This window comes from Carassius gibelio, chromosome A4 (genome assembly GCF_023724105.1).
Source record: "Carassius gibelio isolate Cgi1373 ecotype wild population from Czech Republic chromosome A4, carGib1.2-hapl.c, whole genome shotgun sequence".
Classification (NCBI taxonomy): Eukaryota; Metazoa; Chordata; class Actinopteri; order Cypriniformes; family Cyprinidae; genus Carassius; species Carassius gibelio.
The window spans coordinates 36,453,388-36,463,387 of record NC_068374.1 but is presented as its reverse complement, the minus strand read 5'-3'; the positions used below and the strand labels follow the sequence as shown (position 1 = coordinate 36,463,387).

The window sequence follows — 10,000 nt, the reverse complement described above, 5'->3', positions numbered from 1 at the left end:
GGCCAGTATCACAGCCAAACCTCCAACACAAATAAATGTAGTGACTGTGCTCTTGCGCGGGCCTGCACACTCACACCATTTATAAAGGCACGCTGCTGTCCGCAGGAAATACTCAACACACCGTGTCAAATGATGACATAAAATGTGCAAACTGCACCAAACGTGTTCCAGTCCGACTTCTAAATCACATGTGAAATTGAGCAAATGCATAACGGTTTTTATCAAAGCTCTTTACAAGCAGTTTTAATCTTGGCACAGCAGCACTTTTCACATTTATAACCCTACTTAATAAAGCACTTTATACATTTTCAAATCAACTCATTATTCACACTTTATGATCCATAAACACTAATAACTGCTGCATTACACAATGTTTTCTGACATAAAATGTCTTCACAAACAAGAATGACACTGAGTGAATGTCACACACTCCATATCTACATTACAGCAAACAATATTTCAGAGATTTACATTGTTGTATAGATGGGAATGAAATTGAAAAACTTACACCTTTGCAGTTGTTCAAGCTACATATAATTGTCTGAATATAGTATTTCATTAAAAGATTTGGAATAAATTTCAATATGGTATGAGTGTGTAAATGTAGAAAGGCTCTCTTATTCAGTTTTGTATTATGATGGGTTTGGAATAAGTTGATCAGTTTTGTAAAGAGCATGTGAATGTGTAAATTGGACAGTTTTGATGGTTTATGTGTTGTGAATTGTGAGTGAGAAAATAGTTCAATTATAAATAAATTATACCGTTTAGACACCTAGATATTGTGCTCAACTCTGTGAAGAAAAGTGAGGACTGAGAAATGGCTTGTAAATGGATCTCTAAATCAAATGCATTATATTCAGTCCACTGGTTTCTGATAACAGTTAAATGCTCATAGATATAGTCAGTGTTTGGGAAGGTTACTTTGGAAATGTATCAGGTTACAGATTAGAAATTACCCTATTTAAAATTTAACAAGTAGTGTAACTGATTGCTTTCTGATTACTTTTCTAAATTTCTAGCAAATGTTTTCAACTGTTAATCATTTTGAAACATATAAAGCAGAACTCAAACATCACAATATAACTCAACACTGATTACTGCCTGATTCACTTGAATTCAGATTATAATAATTTAAATTAGGGTTAACCCTAATAAAAAAATAATGAAATGGAAAAGATCAATTATTGGTGTTTAATTTTAGAGCAGTCAATGCAATTTGGGAAAGAAATCAATCAAATCTGAATGCGTGTGAAAATATTCAGATGAAACCCCCTTTGCAATCATTAACATTTTCATAAATAACCTAACTAAATTAATTACACTTTTTTTCTTAGTAACCGTAACAGATAAGTTAGCTATATTTATTTTATTAATTACATTACGTAATTATGTTATATAACTAGTTTCTCCCCAACAATGAATATAGTTGACAACTCAACGCGGGACTTTTTAAAATATTCGTCATTGTTTGACGTCACTACAGAAACACAACGATTTATTATAGAATCCAAACAAATGTGCACAAACTCCTCGGGTTTTTTTTTTTTTTTCTTCTTTTTTTTTACATAATAGTTCTTGGTACCCAATTTATTTCCACGATTCCAACGAAACCGTAACGCGTTTATAGTTTTCATTAGGTATAGCTGAACTTACTCTAACTACATCATCGATATATATAGGCCTACTAACATATTCACGTTTTCGCGAGACAGTGAAAAGAGATGAATCCGCTGAATTGAAAGTGATCGGCTTTAAACAGCGTTCATCCAAACGCCGCTCGTCGCTATTTTAGCGCATGTTTGGAGTCCAAGTACAAACTAAACCGCATTAAAGCGCCAGACACAGGAACTGCACGTTGCATTGTTAAAAGTCAAACGTTAATATGGAAAACTACTTTGATAAGACAGCCAAAAGCCTAATTCAAACCAAGTGTTTTTTATTCACATCGTCATTTTTAAATATAGGCCTAATGCTTTATTTGTTCAGTGCCACAAGAACAAGAGGTAGCCTACATGATCCAATTAAATTAAATTAAATCTACCAGATAGTCCTAAAAACATTTATTTCAGAGCAGTATGTGTTTCGGTGCTTTTTTAAGTAATTTATAAAATGTGAAAGCTGACATCATCATCCTCCTCAAACACGAGAGTGTGACGTAAGAAGAGTCATTCTGTCCCTCCCTCTCCCCCTCTCTCTCTCTCTCTCTCTCTCTCTCTCTCTCTCTCTCTCCCTCCCTCTCCCTCTCTCTCCCTATCTCTCTCTCTCCCTATCTCTCTCTCAGTCTCTCTCTCTCTCTCTCTCTCAGTCTCTCTCTCTCTCTCTCTCTCTCCCTCCCTCTCCCTCTCTCTCCCTATCTCTCTCTCTCTGTCTCTCTCCCTATCTCTCTCTCAGTCTCTCTCTCTCTCTCTCTCATTGGCGATCACAGCGCCTGAATAATTGAAGGGCTGCACGGAATCTACGGACTCTGAGAGGAATATTCAAAGGACTAAAATGACAATTAAAGATTTTAGGAAATAAACACGGGCTTAAGAAATAGAGGACTGGAGAACATGGACGCACTGAACAGACGATCACCGTAAACTCCTCTTTACGATTTTTTACTTTTATGCAGTTCGTCATGGATTTAATAGATGTTTGGATTATTTTAACAATGTAATTTGCGTTTAAATCAAAACGCCAAAGCGCGTCGAATTCAAAGGCGATCGTGGCGCTGAAATGCAATGCTCGAGCTCAATTCTATTTCTGAAGTTTATAAACCGTGATCAGAATCGAAATCTAAAGCGACAGGACTGACTGATTTATTAAAGGACGTTTCTAAAAAGACTTTCAGCGTGTGAAGAACCAGTGTTACAGGAGATATATCCAGTCGTTTCAATGCATTCATTCATTTTAATTCACAATAAAGCCCAGGACTCTTCGAAGAAAGGCCATCAGTAGCCGATCTTTCACTACAACAGAAACAGAAAACACGCAGAAAAACTAATCACAAACCGAGTTTAGCGAGTGACCATGATCATCGCGTCGCGGTCTGTTCGAGACTAGCCGTGTCTTCTCCATGTGTCAGAAATGAAGGAAAAGTCCAAGAATGCTGCGAAGACACGAAGAGAAAAAGAAAATGGAGAATTTTATGAACTGGCCAAACTGTTGCCGCTGCCCTCGGCCATCACATCTCAGTTGGACAAAGCGTCCATCATCAGACTGACCACAAGCTACCTGAAGATGAGAGCCGTGTTTCCAGACGGTGAGTTACGATCCGATTTCACACCGATTTAAAGCAGACACTTCACCCAAATCTACTTTGATCACAATTTTTTTTTTTTTTTTTTTTTGCAGTTTATCTTATTTTTATTTTATGATGTTTCAGTTATTAATTTTAAAAGGTCGGACAATTTAATCGAATTTACCATGAAACATTTTTAAACCATCATTTTGGTTAAGTTAATTAGTTTAATTAACTTAACACGAAGTCTATACATTTAAAATAAAAAATGCTAAAAAATAATAGGCCTAATAATGAAAATGAATATAATATCTGAATTCGTTTTGATCAGATGTGCTCTGCGTGATGAAATGAAACTGGTTACGATTCGAGGGGAAACCATCTGAAAATACAATAATAAAGCTGTAAATGACCTGAGGTCTAGAAAATCATTTATAGCTGAAAATAATTATTCCGTTCTTTTTTTTTTAATCTCCATCAGCACACATTAAAATCATCGCAGATTCGTTCAGTGTCGCTGTCAAAGACTTTCACTTAAAATGATAACCTTTTTTTTCTGAGTCAACAGATATATTAAAAATGTGTCATAACAGATCTCAAATTGTAAAATGGATAAATATTTTCCAAATTGAAGGAAAAAATAATTATATCGGATTACATTGACGCTACAGAGTCTATCAAATTAGGACGAATTAATGTTTCTTCTTTGCCTGAATTACCTTTGCAAAATCCTAATTAAACTCAACCATTTGATTTCTTTGATTTGATCATTTTCGGCTACGTGGAAGTTTAGATAACAATATTAAATAATGCTGTATACAGTTAAAAAATAATGTGCTGTTGGAAAGAGTAAATTATTATACATATTACCAGTTTGTCTCTGATGGACTTGATGACACGCAATAATATAAAATACTTAGCTAATAATCATGCATTTTAGTATTTTGTTTTGCTTTTTAAAAATGTTTCTGTAAAATACTTTTTTAAATGACCTTTTAACAATTAATTTTACATTAAATCGACAAGCTCGATATGGCGTTTTGATTACTCTATAAAAATTACATATTTATAATAATTATTAGCCTATATAATTATGATTTCGGCTACAGGAAAATGTTAGGCCTAAATAATTTCCCCCGAATACACAACGCGAACTTGACAGATAAATGTAATTAACATGTGATAAAGATTTTGGTCAGTCTTTGATATATTTTTTTAAGCAAAATCTGAAGTTTCTTCCGAACCCACACTGCGTCAATGTGACAGAACTCCAGCTGTTTGTGTGGTGTGTAATGAAGGTTTTCCCAGGACTCAGTATTTGAGTGTGTTTGTGTTGTGTTTGTGTGAGGGCTCGGAGAGGCCTGGGGTCAGTCAGCGAGGGTCAGTCCTCTGGACATCATGGCCAAAGATCTGGGATCTCACCTGCTGCAGGTGCGAGCCTTTAAAACAACGTTATACTCTGATGCTTATTTCTTAAACCGCGTCGGATGATAAAGCGAATTCAATGTTTGTTATTGTGCTCTGGTTTTATATTTCAGACGCTGGACGGGTTTGTGTTTGTCGTCGCTCCTGATGGTAAAATCATGTACATTTCAGAAACAGCTTCGGTACATCTGGGTTTGTCACAGGTGAGAGTTTAACATGAAACCAGGGTCAGTTCAGGGCCACAGTGATAACACACTCCAATACACACATAACTGAGACATTACGTTATAATTCTATCTGGGGAATGTGAAGTGAATTCATGCACACTTTTGTTTGCTCCATATCTTCATTTGTGCTTCTATTGAGAAATTCAGTCTAGTCTGAAGTCTGAAAAAAACACTGGGCTCCTGCTTGTTTAATAAGTTTACATTTTGTATCTGGGAATGTAAAGAGACCAAACACATTCAAATTGTGTGTTTATTTTAAGAAAACCAATGTAGAATTGAATTAATGGATAATACAATAAAACAGTTTGAAATAGTGTTATGTTTAGATTTAATTTTTAATGATTTTTTAACTGTGATGACATTTATTCATCGACTTTTACTGCAAAATAAGAAAGCCCTGCATAGACTCTTACTGAGGTAGTTCTCCCAAAGTAATTTATTATTTATATATTCTCTCTCACATTCTTCTGAAATTGTTTGAGTTTCTTTCTTCTGTTGGAAACAAAAGAACTTTGATAAACAAACAACTCTAATGCCTGTTGACTTACACTTTATAGTCAAAAAACACACACATTTCTATAAAATCTGGTTTGGAAGCAAATTAAAGTGTGGAAATTCTCACATTCTGGGTGAATTATTCCTTTATGAAATTTGTCTGTGCTGATTCAGTACTTTAGCATAGCTTCATAAAGTGTCCGGGCCTTGTGCACTTAACACTTTCCAAATGTAATTTTGCTTCTAAAAATGAGCAAACACAACGCACCCCTTCATCTGATGAGAGACGCAGACTCTACAGTCCTAAAGACAGCAAACTGCATCTGACCGGAGACGACGAGCAGGACAATCACAGTCTCTTTGAGGAACAGAGCCTTCAGAAGCTTCTCAAACAGCTTCATCTGAGCAGTGAAGAGAAGAATCTGCTGCTGCTGGCCTTCAGGAACATCTAACACCTCACAAGAACGGGAACGAGTCCTGCAGAAAGCATGAGATGAAACCACAGCTGAATATTTCAATGGACTCTTTTCATATGTGGAAATAAACCATTGCAGGAAAAACAACGTCTATAATGGGAAACTCTATTTTTGTTCTTGCTTTCCCACCAGTTCACAAAATAGGAAAAGAGATGGACTACAGCAGACAGAAGAAACAAATATATGGAAATCAGTGATCAACATGTAATCCCAGAGATGTATGGATTTGGGTTGAGGGATTCCTGAATTTGATTTGAACTAAAAACTGAAACAAAAACAAACAAAAAATCTGTTTTAGAACAGTAATGCAGTCACTCTTAACTTACATTAAAACTGAAAAAAATGCGTTTCTTAGAGTCAAGAGATTGTGTCCAACATTTAGTTGAGGAGCATTATCACGTGTTCCCTTGCTTTATAGAAAAGATAAAGTAAAAGTCTAGTTTGTAGGCCCAGAATCTATATTGCTAGTGCTCCTGAAGATCTCCACGGGTGAGCTGAAAGGAAAACGCTGTTTTTTATAGTCAAAGCAGCAGCGGCCGATCGCAGATGCTGCTGTCAGTGCGGGAACACCTGTGTTTGCGGAGCATTCAAATGCGCTGGTCACTGCAGAACGACCGCGTGAACGGCTGAGACCGGGACTCTGTGCAGAGATGAAGCGGGACACAGTGAGTGTAAAATCTATCCCAACACTCTCGGTAAAGTGCGCATTCCTGCACGATCGCGCCGCGGCGCTACAAAGAGCAGATTAACGCGCCGCGTCGCAGCTGCGCAGAAACTCATTTGTCGCTGAAGTGCTGTGGAGTGACCTTCCCTGTGTCTGGTGTGCCCTGCTAATTTACACACACAAATGGATCAAAGTCCAGCACAGAATCCGCTTTTGTTTTCACATGCAAATCATGTTTTATACACGAACTCTTTGCAGCGGGAATCAGACTGTGTCTTTGAGATGGATGCAGATCAATTTCAGACAAACAGGAGCTTAGCTTCACACATACACACAAAAGGCATTTTTGTGAGTTGATGTAATCTTCTTAAATGACACAGATTCTCATCTTGAGCTCAGCTGGGTTTTGCCCACTTTGGAGCTATTTGACTGATTCCTCTTTAGGCCGCCTAGCAATTATCTGGAAAAAGGTAAAGCAGCATGACTGAATGATGGTTCAGAATGTGATGTGTGTGTTGTAGGTGGAACTGACCGGTAACAGCATCTTTGAGTACATTCATCCATCAGACCACGACGAGATGAGCGCCGTGCTGAGCGCACACCAGCCGCTGCAGCCACACTTCCTGCAGGGTACACACACACACACACACACACACACACGAGTATTAAATTCATATTCATCACAAAGCGGATGTGTTGCAGAGCTGGAGCTCGAGCGCTCGTTCTTCCTGCGCATGAAGTGTGTTCTGGCGAAGCGGAACGCGGGACTCACGAGCGGCGGTTATAAGGTGAGTTCGTCTCTCTTCAACTGTACTAATAAACCATCAAACACACGCACGTATGTTTGTTTGGAAATAAAGCAGATGACGGCCAGTAAAATTATATTCTCAGGGTTACTTTCCCGCGGGCGTTATTTTCCGCGAGCTCATCTCAAAGCCGAGATTTGAATTGCAAATGTCATCAAGTCAAAACATTTCTCAAGAGCTCGAGTTCACATGGAGAGCCACTTTAGAGCCTGAATCGCTGCCATTTCACTGTCGACACTGTGCAGCATGAACTGACCCTCTAAGCTGATCTGATTAAATGTAGCAAAGACTCGTTTGAACGCGAACCGCATATTTGAATACGTCATGAACCGATGACATTTTTACCGTGCGTCTCCACCCGCTTCATCAATCAGGCTTTGGAGATTTGTTTAAAATTTACCTTGGCAATAAACAAGTGGTTTATGTTACTTAGAGAATAAATCCGGCTCTGGATTCAGAGGCGGGTCAATAGGACAAAGAAATCTCCTTTAAATGTATGTGTGTGGTGTGTGTATGTATACTTGTTTATGCTACATTGTGGGGACCAAATGTCACTACAAGCAGTAGGAGAACCAGGATGTTTTTAGTACATAAAGTACTGGACTGATTTAGTGCCTAAATCACATCTGAATATACAACTAATTTCTACTTATTTGTAATTGAGATATTTGTCAATGAGATCAAATTATACTGAGTGAATATGACATTTTTGTATTATTCCTGACCAGGTATTTTGATAAAGGGGCTCACTTTATCTGTCAGTCAGCTAGGTTCTGGTTCTCAAAACCCCCAAAAGCTTCTTCTCCAGCATTGCATACTGATGGACGAGACATGTAGATAGTGATAACAATGTGAAAAATCACACGCCAGAATGTAAAATAAGTTATTTTATGCATTTAAATTGTTTCATTTTCATTTGTACTTTACAAATTAAAAATAAATAAATAATAGTAACCAGTGCTCATGTTCTAGTATACATTCAGATTTATATATTTAGCAGGAACTTTTATCCAAAGCAATTTACAACTGTGGAATACATCAAGCTATTCACACAGGAGATGCTTGTAATACCAAGTTTCAAGCATTGTTTAAATAAGTACAAGCTAGACAGAGCTAGAATTCTAAGTCAACTAGCATCAAAAAAGGTGAGTTTTCAGCAGTCACTTGAAGATTGTCAGGGATTCATCATTCCGGATAAGGATGGGAAGATCATTCCACCAGCCAGGAACAGTGAAGGACAATGTTCTGGAAAGTGATTTTGAGGCACCACGAGACATCGCTTACTAGCAGATCTCAGACTACCGAAGGGGATGTAGATTCATAGTAGTGAGTGGAAGTAGAGGGGTGCTAAGTCTGTGGCTGTTCTGAACTTGATGCAAGCTGTAAGTCAGTTGGTCCTCAAAGTTACACCAAGATTTCTGACCAAAGTTGTTGTAGAAGAACCTAGTTGAATGGTGAAATCATACTGTACAGCTGGAGTGGCGGGTAAAACAAGAAGCTCAGTCTTTGCCAGGTTGAGCTTTAGGTGATATTCTTTCATCCATGCTGAGATGTCCGCCAGGCAACCTGAGATCCATGCAGCTACCGTTGGATCATCTGGTTGAACTGAAAGCTAGAGCTGTGTGTCATCAGCTTAGCAATGGTAGGAGAAGCCATGTGCCTGTATGATGGGACCCAGTGATGTAGTGTATATGGAGAAGAGGAGGGGTCCAAGAACTGATCCCTGAGGAACCCCAGTGACCAATTGATGATCCTGTATACCTCCCCTCCTCAAGCCACCCTGAAAGACCTATCAGTGAGATAGGATTCAATCCAGTGGAGTAAAATCACTGTGATGAGAGGGCATACAAGAGGATCAGATGATCGACAGTGTTAAAAGCAGAAGATGGGGGGGTCAAGATGGCAGTGTGGGAGGTGGCTGCTTTTGCTAATGCTCTTCCCTCACTCAATATTAAAACTCATAATTTGCTCAGTTGAGTACGCAATTTAATGTATTTTGGCAATGCAAGAGGTACCATGTCAAAAAATGAAAATGGTATGTTTGTGAAAATGCTGAAACCATCGAAGAAACTTGAGAAAAAGGATCTACCTGAGAAAGCAGCTAGCGAGGACGTCCATACGGGCGACAATGTTGGCCAGCTTGATCCAGCATTATCCAGGGCGCCACAGGAGATGACTGAGAAAGATGACAAAGGTGATTGACGATAAGCTGGGATCGCCTGCACAGACTATTCAAGCCCATTTGCAACAACTTGAGCAAACAACGGGCAGACTTAATGAAGCAGAGAACAGAATACTGAGGCAGATTCATCAGTTGATACAGCGAACACACGGCTTCAGTCTTTAACACGCCAAGTTTCGTCACTCGCCGAACACCTGGATGATATAGAAAATCGAGGTCCAAGGAGAAAATGTACACATCATTGGCCTTGTTGAAAATGCTGAAGGAACTAATCCGACTACATATCTTCAGACTAGGATCCCAGAGTTCCTCGGCATTGAGACAAAGTGGGGGATGCTTAAACTGAAGAGATCTCATCTCATTTTTATGCCGAAAGCCGACGCCAGGGGTAGGCCTCATCCGCTTATTGTTTGCTTCCACAACTTTCAGGATAAGCAGCGGGTTGTGGATGCCAGCAGATGAGCAAGAGCCTTTTGTGCTGAACAGCGCTTTGTTGGTGCGCTTC

The 10,000-nt window shown here is 38.6% G+C and overlaps 1 protein-coding gene across 1 annotated transcript; it reads left to right on the top strand.

Annotated features, from left to right (window-relative positions):
* The first annotated feature begins 2,386 nt into the window (after positions 1-2,386).
* On the top strand, positions 2,387-9,515 carry LOC127971233 (single-minded homolog 2-like). Its single transcript, XM_052574135.1, has 6 exons — positions 2,387-3,241; positions 4,569-4,651; positions 4,759-4,848; positions 7,029-7,137; positions 7,210-7,345; positions 9,323-9,515. Exons 1-6 carry the CDS (start codon positions 3,067-3,069, stop codon positions 9,513-9,515), a joined length of 786 nt encoding a protein of 261 aa, XP_052430095.1. The 5' UTR covers positions 2,387-3,066.
* Positions 9,516-10,000: the final 485 nt, after the last annotated feature.